The sequence below is a fragment of the Heptranchias perlo genome, chromosome 8 (assembly GCF_035084215.1).
Source record: "Heptranchias perlo isolate sHepPer1 chromosome 8, sHepPer1.hap1, whole genome shotgun sequence".
NCBI classification, from domain to species: domain Eukaryota; kingdom Metazoa; phylum Chordata; class Chondrichthyes; order Hexanchiformes; family Hexanchidae; genus Heptranchias; species Heptranchias perlo.
In genome coordinates, this window is record NC_090332.1 from 58,397,792 (window position 1) to 58,415,089 (window position 17,298).

The 17,298-nt window shown below is 45.7% G+C and overlaps 1 protein-coding gene across 3 annotated transcripts in view; it reads left to right on the forward strand.

The window, feature by feature from the left end:
- Positions 1-17,298, forward strand: part of tagapb (T cell activation RhoGTPase activating protein b) — a 165,075-nt gene that overhangs the window by 105,654 nt on the left and 42,123 nt on the right. For all 3 annotated transcript variants that reach the window (XM_067989144.1, XM_067989145.1, XM_067989146.1), the window contains exon 3: positions 10,573-10,743. In XM_067989144.1, the coding sequence (XP_067845245.1) occupies positions 10,573-10,743 (171 nt within the window). The remainder of the gene's footprint in view (positions 1-10,572; positions 10,744-17,298) is intronic.

The following is a 17,298-nucleotide window of genomic DNA, read 5'->3' on the forward strand; positions in this document are numbered from 1 at the left end:
TCAACAAGCTGTTTGCCTGTGGAGGCAGCACAGTAAAGCTCAATGCTCCCTTACCTAACCTACACACACAAACACACACACACCCTCTCTGCTCTCCTTCTTTCCCTTTCATCTCTCTTTCTTTCTCTCCTCTCTCTTTCAACTCTATCTCTGTCTCTCATTCTCTTCCCCCTCACTCCTCTCTTTCTCACCTTCTTTCTTTCACCTCTCGCTCATCTCTCTCTCTCTCTTTTCCTATATTTCACCCACACTATGGGCACGATTTTAACATTGAAAAACGGGTGGGTTGGGGACGGGGGGTGGGCATTGAAATCGCAACCATTTCAGATCTGCCCCCAACCCACCCATTTCCGGTTTTCACCAGGGCGGGAAGAGGGGCGGGTGACCAACCCACTCCCAGGAGGTGGGTTGTTCACTCATACCTTTCAAGGAGGTTGTGGGCCTCCATTTTTGCAGGTTTTGCAATTTAAACCCCTGGGGGCCAGGATTCCTGGACCTTCTCCTTCACACCTCGTGAGAGGGTGAGAGAAGACCCAAAACTGCAGGTAGATGCCTTTCTGGCACATCTTGTGGGCTCGGAGGAGCAGGAGTGCTTCCCCCAGGCCTAGCAAGCCTACTTGCGACGACTCCCCAACGATCGCGAACCCACCCCGATCTCCGATCCCCCACCCCCCAATGATCGTGGATCCCCCCGGATCTCCGATCCCCCCCAATCAATCGCGGACCGCCCTCCGATCTCCGACCCCCCCCCCCCCAATCAATTGCGGACCCCCGCGATGACCTCCGATCCCAACCCCCATGACTGACTCCCTCCTGACCCTCATGCCCATCAGTTGCCCATGCCCACCCATGCCCCATGCCTACCCATGCCCCCCATGCTCACCCATGCCCCCCATGCCCCCCCCATCCTTACAATCAAAGACTTACCTGAAGACTTACCTGAACATGTCCTCTTCCTGGCTGCTCTCCTGTCTGACTGAGATCAGCCTGTCACTCAGGCTGGTCAGTCGGATGGCAAATCGACAAAAAAAAGACGTCCTTACGTCAAAATCGTAAGGACGTCTGGGAAATCCGTACTTCCAGGTTTCCCGTCCGCAATTTGACTTCCCCTGCTCCCTTCTCAGCTCAGGGTCAAAATCATACCCTATATCTCTAATTCTCTCCTCTCTCTTTCATCTCTCTATCTCTTTCTCTCTTCCTTTCTCTGACTCTCCTCCCTCTCTTTTATCTCTATCTCTCTTTTTTTATCTCTACCTCTCACTCACCTATATTTCTCTCTATTTATATCTACACTTTATCTCTATATACACTCTCCCTCTTACCCACACACTCTCACTTCCTCTCTCTCTCACCCCCTCTCTCCTCCCTCTCTCTTTTTCTATCTCATGATATATACATACATATATATATATATGTATATATATATACCACTCTCTCACGTACATTCTTTCCAGCAGGAATTACTGAATAATGACCAGGGACTTTGATTTTCTTTCTCCATCAATAGCCCGGGGATTATGTCATTCATAAGTAAACACGTCTCCATATGTTTTAATGGGTTTGCAATCACCGTCACCTGTGCTTATCTTAAATGCCACTCCAAGCACACTGTTGTTTACAACTCTGCATTTGTCTGATTAAATTCTTGTGTTCAATGTGGGAGATTTTGCTGTCTACGGCTGTGATCATCATAGGTGTGTGATCACTCAGCTTGGCACAAAGTGTTCCATCAAGGTTTGTAGGTGTGCGCTATTGCAGTGGAACAGTAGGTGGTCTGAAAACTGACGTCAGTGCGACCTGGATATTTCTTGGTATTTCCCCACTCGACACAAACTTCAGATGAGAGACAAAATACTGTGTTGAAAATATTCAAGTCCCTGAAGAAATAGAAATCGTGGACAACTGTCGCAAAGTTTTATTCTATGCTACCAAAGCTTCTCAGATTTTAAAACATCAGATAACAAAACTTTGAAGACATATACTGTACATATATTGAGAAACTGACCAACAACAGTTTGCTGACAAGTATCGAGCTGCAGCGCTGTAACCACAAGCGCACCACAGCCAAGTGCAAGAAGTCTGTCAGATTTTACATCCACTGCTGAGGACATGTTGGCAGTTTACTCTTTCAATTTAAAGAGGTATACAAATGCATTTGGCAAACCCATATTGGTCTGGATGAGAAGAGAATTAGATCATAAGCTCACAAGATAACCACAAATGAGGCCCATCGTAATTCATCCATCCAGAGAGATCCTCGTTGTAGTATTCAATTGTCTCTTAAATTATTCCAGGGTTCTCACCTCAACTACTCTATCTGGAGGTTTATTCCACATGTTGATTACTCTTTGTGTGAAGAAGAATTTCCTGATACCTGACCCTAAAGTTACCTTTAACTAGTTTGAACCTGTGTCCCCTAGTTCTACTCCCACAGTTTAATTTAAAGTAATATTCCAGGTTAACTTTTTCTATACCCTTAACAATATTACATATCTCTATGTCATTTTAATCATGGGCATGATGATAGTTTTGAGCACAGTTTACATCATTGCACTCTGTATTTGTAAACAAATGAGAAAAAGTCTGGCAAATTCTTGTTCATGAAGATAGTCCCTTTATGAGCATATTTCTTTTTTCTTTTGAACATAAGAATGGTTTTCTAAAAAATATTTGGAGAGAATTAGAAAAAGTATAGAACCTTGGGAGACATCCAAGATTAATGTGAGCTATTAGACTCCCCCTCTCTCCACCTGAATAACAGTTCAGTTCTGTGAGTAGTGTGATGGTGTCCACCATCGGTCACTGTTCTACAGGGACTGTGAACAGAGCAACCAGATCAGTCTCAAATACCTATGTTGAGACACACGCAATGATCATGGGACAGAATGTTGGCAGCTGAGTGTCATGGCAAAGAATGATGTTGGGAGCTGAGGGACAGGCTCCAAAGTCCCACTGCTCAATGTTGGCGGCACAATTAATGCCAATCGAGTAACTCTTGATTTGAGTTACCACCACTCAAATTACTTGAAAGTGCTTTAAAGCATTCCTTGAATAAATTAAACCAGTGCCATTGGCTTTTAAAATAAAAAGATGCCTCTGCAGTTCTCAGAAGGTTCATGATTTTTGGTCCCTCACTATTGTTGGGATCCCTCTCCTTCCACTTAAATTAAACCTGAACTGTATTATAGTGGAGGTGAGAACTCTGAAATCAATTAAGAGACAATTGAATTCTACAATGAGGAGCAATGTTAGGATCTCTCTGGATGGATGAATTAAGATGGGCCGAATGGTCTCCCTCATCTGTGGTTATCTTGTGATCGTATTGTACCACTGGAGCGTCAACTCTGATGTGTTTTCATTTGAAAGCCTGTCGTTATTTTCTTGGTTAGAAATATTCTCTTTTAGTTATATTTTACCAAATAATGGCTCCCGTGATTGAATTAACAATCCAGGCCAGGGCATTACCTGGTTGGGCTGGTAGAATGCGTTTAAACATTTACGAAAAGATAAGCACCTACATGTTCCCCTCCAAATCATGCATCATCCCGACTTGGAAATATATTAATTCTCTAAACGAATCACTGAACCAATTCTATCCAATAATTTTTAAAAATTCGTTCATGGGATGCGGGCGTCGCCGGCTAGGCCGGCATTTATTGCCCATTCCTAATTGCCCCTGAGAAGGTGGTGGTGAGCCGTCCTCTTGAACCGCTGGTGAAGGTTCTCCCACAGTGCTGTTAGGAAGGGAGTTCCAGGATTTTGACCCAGCGACAATGAAGGAACGGTGATATATTTCTAAGTTGGGATAATGTGTGACTTGGAGGGGAACATGCAGGCGGTGTTCCCATATGCCTGTTGCCCTTGTCCTTCCAGGTGGTAGAGGTCGCGGGTTTGGGAGGTGCTGTTGAAGAAGCCTTGGCGAGTTGCTGCAGTGCATCCTGTGGATGGTACACACTGCAGCCACAGTGCACCGGTGGTGAAGGGAGTGAATGTTTAGGGTGGTGGATGGGGTGCCAATCAAACGGGCTGCTTTGTCCTGGATGGTGTTGAACTTCTTGAACTTCTTGAGTGTTGTTGGAGCTGCACTCATCCAGGCAAGTGGAGAGTATTCCATCACACTCCTGACTTGTGCCTTGTAGATGATGGAAAGGCTTTGGGGAGCCAGGAGGTGAGTCACTCGCCACAGAATACCCAGCCTCTGACCTGCTCTTGTAGCCACAGTATTTATGTGGCTGGTCCAGTTAAGTTTCTGGTCAATAGTGACCTCCAGGATGTTGATGGTGGGGGATTCGGTGATGGTAAGGCTGTTGACTGTCAAAGGGAGGTGGTTAGACTCTCTCTTGTTGAAGATGGTCATTGCCTGGCACTTGTCTGGCGCGAATGTTACTTGCCACTTATCAGCCCAAGCGTGAATGTTGTCCAGGTCTTGCTGCATGCGGGCACAGACTGCTTCATTATCTGAGGGGTTGCAAATGGAACTGAACACTGTGCAATCATCAGCGAACATTCCCACTTCTGACCTTATGATGAAGGGAGGATCATTGATGAAGCAGCTGAAGATGGTTGGGCCTGGGACACTGCCCGGAGGAACTCCTGCAGCAATACCCTGGGGCTGAGATGATTGGCCTCCAACAACCACTACCATCTTCCTTTGTGCTAGGTATGACTCCAGCCATGGGAGACTTTTCCCCCTGATTCCAAGTGACTTCAATTTTACTAGGGCTCCTTGATGCCAAACTCAGTCAAATGCTGCCTTGATGTCAAGTGCAGTCACTCTCACCTCACCTCTGGAATTCAGCTCTTTTGTCCATGTTTGGACCAAGGCTGTAATGAGGTCTGGAGCCGAGTGGTCCTGGCGGAACCCAAACTGAGCATCGGTGAGCAGATTATTGGTGAGCAAGTGCCGCTTGATAGCACTGTCGACGACACCTTCCATCACTTTGCTGATGATTGAGAGTAGACTGATGGGGTGGTAATTGGCAGAATTAGATTTATCCTGCTTTTTGGACATACCAGGGCAATTTTCTACATTGTCGGGTAGATGTCAGTGATATAGCTGTACTGGAACAACTTGGCTCGAGGTGCGGCCAGTTCTGGAGCACGAGTCTTCAGCACTACAGCTGGGATGTCGTCGGGGCCCATAGCCAGCATATCCAGTGCACTCAGCCATTTCTTGATATCACGTAGAGTGAATGGAATTGGCTGAAGACTGGCTTCTGTGATGGTGGGGATATCGGGAGGAGGCCGAGATGGATCATCTACTCGGCACTTCTGGCTGAAGATGGTTGCAAACGCTTCAGCCTTGTCTTTTGCACTCACGTGCTGGACTCCACCATCATTGAGGATGGGGATGTTTACAGAGCCTCCTCCTCCCGTTAGTTGTTTAATTGTCCAACACCATTCACGACTGGATGTGGCAGGACTGCAGAGCTTTGATCTGATCCGTTGGTTGTGGAATCTCAGGGCAGTGTCCTAGGCCCAACCATCTTCAGCTGCTTCATCAATGACCTTCCCTCCATCATAAGGTCAGAAATGGTGATGTTCGCTGATGATTGCACAGTGTTCAGTTCCATTCGCAACCCCTCAGATAATGAAGCAGTCCGAGCCTGCATGCAGCAAGACCTGGACAACATCCAGGCTTGGGCTGATAAGTGGCAAGTAACATTCGCGCCAGATAAGTGCCAGGCAATGACCATCTCCAACAAGAGAGAGTCTAACCACCTCCCCTTGACATTCAACGGCATTACCATCGCCGAATCCCCCACCATCAACATCCTGGGGGTCACCATTGACCAGAAACTTAACTGGACCAGCCGTATAAATACCGTGGCTACGAGAGCAGGTCAGAGACTGGGTATTCTGCGGCGAGTGACTCACCTCCTGACTCCCCAAAGCCTTTCCACCATCTACAAGGCACAAGTCAGGAGTGTGATGGAATACTCTCCACTTGCCTGGATGAGTGCAGCTCCAACAACACTCAAGAAGCTCGACACCATCCAAGATAAAGCAGCCCGCTTGATTGGCACCCCATCCACCACCCTAAACATTCACTCCCTTCACCACCGGCGCACTGTGGCTGCAGTGTGCACCATCCACAGGATGCACTGCAGCAACTCGCCAAGGCTTCTTCGACAGCACCTCCCAAACCCGCGACCTCTACCACCTAGAAGGACAAGGGCAGCAGGCGCATGGGAACAACACCACCTGCACGTTCCCCTCCAAGTCACACACCATCCCGACTTGGAAATATATCGCCGTTCCTTCATTGTCGCTGGGTCAAAATCCTGGAACTCCCTTCCTAACAGCACTGTGGGAGAACCGTCACCACACGGACTGCAGCGGTTCAAGAAGGCGGCTCACCACCACCTTCTCGAGGGCAATTAGGGATGGGCAATAAATGCCGGCCTCGCCAGCGACGCCCACATCCCGTGAATGAATTTTAAAAAATTAAAAAAATTAAAAATTGCTTAGCCCTGTCTATAGCATGTTGCTTCCGCTGTTTAGCATGCACGTAGTCCTGTGTTGTAGCTTCACCAGATTGCACCTCATTTTCGGTATGCCTGGTGCTGGTCCTGGCAATTTCTTCTACACTCCTCATTGAACCAGGGTTGATCCCTTGGCTTGATGGTAATGGTAAAGTGAGGGATATGCCGGGCCATGAGGTTACAGATTGTGATGGAATACAATTCTGCCCCGGCTGATGGCCCACAGCGCCTCATGGATGCCCAGTTTTGAGCTGCTAGATCTGTTCTGAATCTATCCCATTTGGCATGGTGGTAGTGCCACACAACCTGATGGACGGTGTCCTCAGTGTGAAGACGAGACTTCTTCTGCACAAAGACTGTGCGGTGGTCACTCCTACCAATATTGTCATGGACGGATGCATCTACGACAGGTAAATTGATGAGGACGAGGTCAAGTAGGTTTTTCCCTAATGTTGGTTCTCCCACCACCTGCCGTAGGTCCAGTCTGGCAGCTATGTCCTTCAGGACTCGGCCAGCTTGGTGATGGACATTGAAGTCCCCCACTCAGAGTACATCCTGTGGCCATGCTGCCCCCAGTGCTTCATTGGCTGAGGGAGGGCAGTAGGTGGTAAGCAGCAGGAGGTTTCCTTGCCCATGTTTGGCCTGATGCCATGCGACTTCATGGGGTCCAGAGTCAATGTTGAGGACTCCCCGGGACATTCCCTCCTGACTGTATACTACTGTGCTGCCACCTCTGGTGGGTCTGTCTTGCCAGTGGGACAGGACATACCTAGGGATGGTAATGGAGGAGTCTGAGACGTTGGCTGAAAGGTATGATTCTGTGAGTGTGGCTATGTCAGGCTGTTTCTTGACTAGTCTCTGGGTCAGCTCTCCCAATTTTGGCATAAGTCCCTAGGTGTTAGTGAGGAGGACTTTGCAGGGTCAACTGGGCTTGGTTTGCCTTTGTCATGTCCAGTGCCAGGTGGTCCATCTGGTTTTATTCTTAATATGTCTTTTTGTAGCAGGATTGTACAACTGAGTGGCTTGCTAGGCCATTTCAGAGGGCAGTTAAGAATCAACCGCATTGCTGTGGGTCTGGAGTCACATATAGGCCAGACCAGGTTTTTCAACAATCACGGTCACCATTACTGATATTCGCTTTTTATTCAAGATTTTATTTAATTGACTGAATTTAAATTCTCCAGCTGCCGTGGCGGGATTAATCTCTGGATTATTCGTCCGGGTCTCTGGATTACTAGTCCAGTAACATAACCACTATGCTACCGTACCCAGACTTTAACCTTATAAATCACATTAAACCAAGTGGTTATGTGACATTAGAAATTGCTAATGCAAGATGTAGCACTAAAACCCACAAAAACTCATTAGTTAGTACAGAACCGCACTGAATTGATGGACTAGTAAGAGTTACCTCAAAATCTAGTTTGCTGGAAATAATGCCTCCCTTAATCTTTCTGATGTTTTAAAAAGTGACCTTGATTTGGCAGTGCCAACCTAATTCAAGTCTGCCTTCCACTGGGGGCAACATCTGGCCTTGCCTCAATTTGGGAAGAAGTGGTCTGACTGATGGGGCAGTAGAAAGTGCTGTAAGGTTATATTTGAGGGTTCGGTGTCAGAGCAATGGTGAGTCCTGGGCTCCTACCATATCTGGTCTGGTTACTGCATCACATCCCAGAGAAAAGAAACATTCCATTCAGATTATGTTGGTCTTAACCCTTTATCCACAGCAGATAATAAAACAGAATCTTCAGTCAAAATAGAATTGGGTAATCTTTTTCTACTATCTGCATCCCTTGATTAGATCAGCGTTTATTAATTCACATATAAGAGAGGATTCCTCTGCTATTTGAAGTGAAATTGTGAACTCATGTATAAAGCACACGTTTACAATTTTGCAATAAATATTAAAGAGGAAATCTCCCCCTTCCCCTGTGCCCTAACTGAGTTCTATCCATTGCTCTTTAATGTCGTGCTGAAGTATTCAACATCTCAGAATCTTCGTAGGATTGTTTTATTGCACAAAACCCAAACAGTGTCATCAGGAAGCGAACTGAGGGAAGCTGTGATTAAAGTGGGCAGAGTGTCTGACTGCAGTACAAACTCGTGGGGTGGGGTGGGGGGGGTGCCTGGATGCAGGTGAGAGTGCAAAGTAAGTTGGAGATTGGTACGACACTTGCAATTCATAACTGGAAATATCCAAGTCTACGTATATTTTTATATCATTGATATTTGCGCAAATGAATGCAAATTGAAATCCAGGCCTCCAGCTGCAGAGTAAATTATTAGTGGGATGGCATTTGTTCCATTTGAGTGCACTGTTTCCACTTAACAGGATTCTGCTGCTGCTGCTCATCACTCCCAGGTCAAGCCACTCAGGGCTTCTTATGCTAATGAGATGCCTTCAGACTCCATGCAGCTGATCCGGATATAACCTGACATTGACAAACATGGTTGCAGATCCCACAGAAATGGATAAGATTTTTATTTTTCTCATAGCAAGGCTCAGTGGTAGCCCTCACCTCTGAGTCAGAAGGTTGTGGGTTTAAGACCCGCTCCAGATACTTGAGCTCATAATTTAGGCTGACACCCGATGCGGTACTGAGGGTGTGCTGCACTGTACGACGAGATGCATGTTTTGGATGAGACATAAACTGCGGCCCCGTGTGCCTTCTCAGGTGGACATAAAGGCCCCGATATTAGCGGGGAGGCGGGATGGCAGCGGGGGGGTGATTGTGACGTTTCCGACGCGATCCCTCGTTGATTGATAATGGTTAACTTCCTCTCCGGGTTTCGCGCCCGGCAGCTGGCCTGATTGACAGGCTGGCTGACATCAGGAGCTGCAACACGAGGGAGGGGCGAGAAAGAGAGAGAGAGAGAGACGTCATCTGGCGCTGGACTGGAAGACCGAGGGGGGGGGGGAGAGGGGAAGATCGGGGGGGAGAGAGGGGAAGATCAGGGGAGACATCGGGTGGAGATCGGTGGGACATTGGGGGGATATCGGGAGGGTGAAGAGGGGGACATCGGAGTGGGAGACATCAGACATCTGAGCAGGTTTCAAAGGTAGGTGCATTTAGTGTTTTCACTTCATTGCATGGTTTTTTATTTAATGTATTTTGTTTCTTTCTCCCTGATCCGGCTCTGGTTTCACCAGGCGTGAATTAGAAGCGGTGGGCAAGCCGCCCAGGTAAGTTAAAAATCTTTCTAATCCCTTCATCTGTCACAGGTAAAGTGCCTTAAGTACCTCAATGAGGTACAGTTGGCTCTTTAACTGTCATCCCGTCGGCTTTAATTTCCCCCAAGGCACCCGCATTTGCCTCCTAAAATCACCCCCAAAAGATCCCATAGCATGATTCGAAAAGGAGCAGGGGAGTTCTCCCGGTGTCCTGGCCAATATTTATCCCTCAACTAACACTAAAAAAACACTAAAGAAACAGGTTATCTGATCATTTATCAACTTTTGCTTGTAGGACCTTGCTGTGCTCAAATTGGCTGCCATGTTTCCCTACAACAGTAACTACACTTCAAAATTACTTAATTGGCTGTGAAACACTTTGGGACATCCTGAGGCAGTGAAAGACACTATAAATGCAAGTTCTTTCTTCCCTGCATGAATACGCAAATTCTGGGACTTCTGAATTTTAAAACAAATGTTGATACAAATTAAAAAAGTGAAAGTTTGTGATAAGCATTTAAAGTAGCATCATTTTAAAAGAAAAAAATTGTTTGACAACTTTTCTTCATTCATTTTACAATAGATATTAGTCATGTTGAAATGTATCCTCATGCCTCTGGCATTTAGCCACCTATGGCTGCTCTTCTTCCACAAACAAAAATAGGTTTGCCAAACATTTTTTCAGAAAGACTGTGTTCTCAATGGGAAAGTACTGTCCATGCTCTTCCTACTCCCTCAATACTTGAACCTTCTCATTTAAATAATGGGAGTGACTTTTGTTAAACAAATCCTTTCTATGGACCCCAATCTTTATGTTCTAGTCAAGGCAAGTTGTATTTGTTTTCATGTGCCTAGATTTCAGTTGGTGTCATTTCAGAATCCAGTAATTCAAAAAAAAAATCTGTCTCTTTACAGAGAAAATGCACTCTTGCCAATATCTTTGGAACAATGCCCTTTTGTTTTGGGACTAGCCAATCTAAGCTCAGAACTCATCATGGCGGACTGCGTGGAGCTAACAGTAGGAACGAAGACCAAGGGCAGGCACCTCTTCCTGTTCAATGATATGCTGGTGATTGCCAAATCAAAGTATGTGTTTTCAAATTCCTCCATTTTAGCTTTATCTATCATGTTGTTTTCTTTCAAGGAATACGAATCAAAGACTGGAATTAAAAAATAACTTGTATTTATATAGCATCTTATCCCATTTCACCACTTCACGAACAATGAATTACTTTTAAGTGCAGTCACTGTTGTTATGCAGGCAAACACTGCAACTGTTTTGCACAGGGCAAGTTCCCATAAACAGCAATGAGAGGAATGAGGAGTTAATCTGTTTATTTAATGGTGTTGGTTGTGGAACGAATGCTGGCCAGGACCCCAGGAGAACTCTCTGCTCTTGTTCAAAATAGTGCAGTGCAATCTTTAATGGCCACCTGAACAGCCAGACCAGACATTAGTTTAATATGTTATCTGAAGGACAACAACTGTGACAATGTAGCACTCCCTCAGTACTGCACTGCGTTGTTGGCTCAGATTGTGTACTCTCCTGAAGTGTGACTCAGACCCATAATCCTCTGATGCGGAGGGGAGAGTGCGACCAGTTGAACCAAGCTGGCAACTTGACGTAACTAAAAAGTACAGCCAATATCATGACTTGCATTTATACAGTGCCTTTAACATAGCAAAATGTCCCAATGCATTTGGAGCAAGAATAGGAAGGGAGTGCCCAAATGTGTGGTCAAAGTGGTAGGTTTAAAGGAAGATTTTGAAGGTGCGAAGGGATGTAGCCAGGAAGGAGGGAGGGTTTAGGGAAGGAGTTCCAGACTCTGGGGGTTGCAATGACTGAGCACTCCAATGCTAAAGCAGAGGGAGGAATCACATAGTAGACCAGATTTGGAAGAGTGGAGAGTGCAGGCAGGGGTTTTGGAGGCAGCAGAAACTTGGTTCAGAGTCAAGCCGGATGAGGATACGCATCATCGGGTTGAGCTTGAGTGGGCACCTAGGAAAGAGATAGGATCATGAGCTGAGATAAGGACTTTGTGATGGGGACCCAACAGGGTGGCTTTGATTTTGCCAGTGTTAGGCTGCAGAAAGTTCTAGTTCATCCCACTTAATATCTGACGGGCAGTCAGACACAACATGGAGTCAAGGGGAGTGCTGGATAGGTAAAGCTGTGTATCATCAGTTTACGTATGAAAGCTGACATCCAGTATTGGGTGAGCAGAAATTTCCTCCAATTAAATATTGGGAAGACAGAAGCCTTTGGTTCCTGCCACAAACTCCATTCCCTAGCCATCTACTCCTTCCCTCTCCCTGGCCATTGTCTGAGCCTGAACTAGACGGTTCAGAATCTCAGCATGCTATTTGACCCTGAGCTGAGCTTCCTACCCCATATCCTCTCCATCACCAAGACTGCCTACTTCCACCTCCGTAATATCGCCCGTCTCCGCCCCTGCCTCAGCTCATCTGCTGCTGAAATCCTCATCCGTACCTTTGTTACCTCTAGACTCAACTATTCCTACTCAACCAGTTATGATCTGGAATGTGCTGCCTGAAAGGGTGGTGGAAGCAGATTCAATCGTGACTTTCAAAAAGGAATTGGATAAATACTTAAAGGGAAAAAAACTTGCAGGTTACGGAGAAAGAGTGGGGGAATGAGACTAACTGGATTGCTCTTACATAAAGCCAGCACGGGCTCGATGGGCCGAACAGCCTCCTTCTGTGTTGTAACCATTCTGTGATTCTATGATTCTATTCCAATGCTCTCCTGGCTGGCCTCCCATCTTCCACCCTCCGTAATCTTGAGCTCATCCAAAACTCTGCTGCTGGTGGAGCACCAAGTCCCGTTCACCCATCACTCCGTGCCTGCTGACCTACATTGGCTCCCGGTCCAGCAATGCCTCGATTTTAAAATTCTCATCCCTCCATGGCCTTGACCCTCCCTATCTCTGTAACCTCCTCCAGCCTTAGAACCCCCCGAGATCTCTGCGTTCCTGAAATTTTGGCCTCTTCCGCATCCCCAATTTTCATCGCTCCGATATTGGACCAAGCTTTTGGTCACCTTTTCTAATATCTCCTTATGGGGCTCAGTGTCAAATTTTGTTTGATAATCGCTCCTGTGAAACGCCTTGGGATGTTTTACTATGTTAAAGGCGCTATATAAATGCAAGTTGTTGTTGTTGACCCTACCCTTATAATGATAATGACTTCAAGGGATAGATGAGGGGTAAAAATGGACCTCGGATAGAGCCTTGTGGCACACCAGAGGTAACTGTGTGGGTACAATTGGAGAAGCCATTACAGGAGGTGTGCTAGCTGCATCAGGATTGGTAAAAATGTGAGGACCATGCCACAGGGATGGGCCACGGAGAAATATCAGTAAAGAAGGATAGTTTGGTCAACTGTGTCAAAAGCCAGAGAGAGGGAGAAAAGTACAAAAAGGGATAACTCATTATTGTCACAATCACACAAAATGTCAAGATGTTTTAGTACTGTGGGTGGGATGGAAGTCAGACTTAAGAGAGTCAAACAGGAAGTGATTGAAGAGATGCGCACAGAGCTGGGTGGTGATGATGCATTTCAGATCCTTGGAGTGAAAGGAAAGGTTAGAGATGGGATGATAGTTGGAAAGGACAGTGGTGTCGAGGGCAGGCTATTTAGAGCGATTACAGCAGTTCTGAAATTGGCAGGAATGTTCAGTAAACAATTAATTCAAAGCCACCAAACTCAAAAGCCTAACCCAAGCTTCACTACAAATACAGCAAGGCCTTAATAAACTTCCAATTCAAATCTACAATAACAGGAATTGTTTTCTACTTTCTAGTTTACAAAGCTGCCCACAGTAGAAATAAGGCAGCATCATGAAACAGCATGTTTGTGGCATTCGATAAGGTGCTACACAAGAGATTGTTACACAAGATTAGGGTTCATGGGATTGGGGTAATATATTAGCATGGTTTGAGGATTGGTTAACGGACAGAAAACAGAGAGTAGGAATAAATGGGTCACTTTTGGGTTGGCAGGTTGGGTTGTAACTAGTGGGGTGCCGCAAGGATCAGTGCTTGGGCCTCAGCTGTTTACAGTAAATATCAATGACTTAGATGAGGGGACCGAGTGTAATGTATCCAAGTATAGAGTCATGGAGTCATAGAGTTATACAGCACGGATAGAGGCCCTTCGGCCCATCGTGTCCGCGCCGGCCATCAGCCCTGTCTACTCTAATCCCATATTCCAGCATTTGGTCCGTAGCCTTGTATGCTATGGCATTTCAAGTGCTCATCCAAATGCTTCTTGAATGTTGTGAGGGTTCCTGCCTCCACAACCCTTTCAGGCAGTGCGTTCCAGACTCCAACCACCCTCTGGGTGAAAGAGTTCTTTCTCAAATCCCCTCTAAACCTCCCGCCTTTTACCTTGAATCTATGTCCCCTTGTTATAGAACCCTCAACGAAGGGAAAAAGCTCCTTAGTATCCATCCTATCTGTGCCCCTCATAATTTTGTACACCTCAATCATGTCCCCCCTCAGCCTCCTTTGCTCCAAGGAAAACAAACCCAATCTTCCCAGTCTCTCTTCATAGCTGAAGCGCTCCAGCCCTGGTAACATCCTGGTGAATCTCCTCTGCACCCTCTCCAAAGCGATCACATCCTTCCTGTAGTGTGGCGACCAGAACTGCACACAGTACTCCAGCCGTGGCCTAACCAGTGTTTTATACAGCTCCATCATAACCTCCTTGCTCTTATATTCTATGCCTCGGCTAATAAAGGCAAGTATCCCATATGCCTTCTTTACCACCTTATCTACCTGTTCCGCCGCCTTCAGGGATCTGTGAACTTGCACACCAAGATCCCTCTGACCCTCTGTCTTGCCTAGGGTCCTCCCATTCATTGTGTATTCCCTTTCCTTGTTAGTCCCTCCAAAGTGCATCACCTCGCACTTTTCCGGGTTAAATTCCATTTGCCACTGTTCCGCCCATCTGACCAACCCATCTATATCGTCCTGCAGACTGAGGCTATCCTCCTCGCTATTTACCACCCTACCAATTTTTGTATCATCAGCGAACTTTTACATTCATATCCAAGTCATTAATGCTGATGTTACAAAGCTAGGTGGGAAAGTAGGCTGTTAGGAGGACGCAAAAAGACTGCAAAGGGATATAGACAGGCTAAGTGAGTGGGCGAGAGGGTGGCAGGTGGAGTATAATGTGGGGAAATATGAAATTAGCCACTTTGGTAAGAAGAATAGAAAAGCAGAATTTTTTTAAACGTTGAAGGAATAAGAAATGTTGGTAGTCAGAGGGATTTGGGTGTCCTTATCCACAAATCGCAGAAAGTTAACATGTAGGGACAGCAAGCAATTAGGAAGGCAAATGGTATGTCAGCCTTTTTTGCAAGGGGGTTGGAGTATAAGAATAAGGAGGCCTTGCTGCAATTATGTAAGGCTTTGGTGAGACCACACCTGGGGTACTGTGTACAGTTTTGGTCTCCTTACCTGATGAAGGATATACTTGCCTTAGAGGGGGCGCAATGAAGGTTCACTAGATTGATTCTTGGAATGTCCAAGGAGGAGAGATTGAGCAGAATAGGCCTATATTCTCTGGAATTTAGAAGAATGAGAGGTGATCTCATTGAAACATATAAGATTCTGAGAGGGCTTGACAGGGTAGATGCTGAGATGCTATTTCCCCTGGCTGGAGAGTCTAGAACTAAGGGTCATAGTCTCAAGATAAGAAGTCGGCCATTTAGGACTGAGATGAGGAAAAATTTCTTCACTCAGAGGGTTATTAATCTTTGGAATTCTCTACTCCAGAGGGCTGTGGATGCTCAGTCGTTGAGTATATTCAAGACTGAGGTCGATGGATTTTTGGACACTAATGGAATCAAGAGATATGGGATTAGGATGGGAAAGGGGAGTTGAGTTAGAAGATCAGCCATGATCTTAGGAACATAGGAACATAGGAACAGGAGTAGGCCATTCAGCCCCTCGTGCCTGCTCCGCCGTTTGATAAGATCATGGCTGATCTGTGATCTAGCTCCATACACCTGCCTTTGGCCCATATCCCTTAATACCTTTGGTTGCCAAAAAGCTATCCATCTTAGATTTAAGTTAGCAATTGAGCTAGTATCAATTGCCATTTGCGGAAGAGAGTTCCAAACTTCTACCACCCTTTGTGTGTAGAAATGTTTTCTAATCTCACTCCTGAAAGGTCTGGCTCTAATTTTTGGACTGTGCTCCCCACTCCTAAAATCCCCAACCAGTGGAAATAGTTTCTCTCTATCCACCCTATCTGTTCCCCTTAATATCTTATAAACTTCGATCAGATCACCCCTTAACCTTCTAAACTCTAGAGAATACAACCCCAATTTGTGTAACCTCTCCTCGTAACTTAACCTTGAAGTCTGGGTTTCATTCTAGTAAACCAACGCTGCACTCCCTCCAAGGCCAATATGTCCTTCCGAAGGTGCGGTGCCCAGAACTGCTCACAGTACTCCAGGTGCGGTCTAACCAGGGTTTTGTAAAGCTGCCGCATAACTTCTGCCCCCTTGTATTCCAGTCCTCTAGCCTTCTTGATTATTTTCTGCAACTGTTCATGACACTTCAATGATCTATGTACCTGAACCCCTAAGTCCACTGTTTTTAAATTTTTACCATTTAGAAAGTACCCTGTTCTATCCTTTTTTGATTCAAAGTGGATGACCTCACATTTGTCTACATTGATTTCCAATTGCCACAGTTTTGCCCATTCACCTAATCTATCAATATCGCTTTGTAATTTTATGTTTTCATCTACACTGCTTACAATGCCACCAATCTTTGTGTCATCGGCAAACTTAGATATGAGACTTTCTATGCTTTCATCTAAGTCGTTAATAAATATTGTGAATAATTGAGGCCCCAAGACAGACCCCTGCGGGACTCCACTAGTCACATCCTGCCAATTTCCTAACCAAATCCGTACTTTTCCCTCGATTCCATGGGCTTCTATCTTAGCTAATAGTCTCTCATGTGGGACCTTATCAAATGCCTTCTGGAAGTCCATATAAATAACATCCATTGACATTCACCTGTCCACTACTTTAGTCACCTCTTCAAAAATTCAATCAGGTTTGTCAGGCACGACCTACCTTTCACAAATCCATGCTGGCTCTCTCTGATTAACTGAAAATTCTCGCGGTGTTCAGTCACCCTATCCTTAATTATAGACTCCAGCATTTTCCCCACAACAGATGTAAGGCTAACTGGTCTATAATTACCTTGTTTCTCGCTCTCTCCTTTCTTAAAAAACAGAGTGACATGTGCAATTTTCCAATCTAGAGGGACAGTTCGTGAATCTAGAGAACTTTGAAAGATTATAGTTAGGGCATCTGCAATGTGCTCACCTATTTCCTTTAAAACCTTGGGATGGAAACCATCTGGTCCTGGGGATTTGTCACTCTTTATTGCTATTATTTTATAAAATAATGAGGGGCATAGATAAGGTAGATAGTCAAAATCTTTTCCCAAAGGTAGGGGAGTCTATAACGAGGGGGCATAGATTTAAGGTGAGAGGGGAGAGATACAAAAGGGTCCAGAGGAGCAATTTTTTCACTCAAAGGGTGGTGAGTGTCTGGAACGAGCTGCCAGAGGCAGTAGTAGAGGCGGGTAC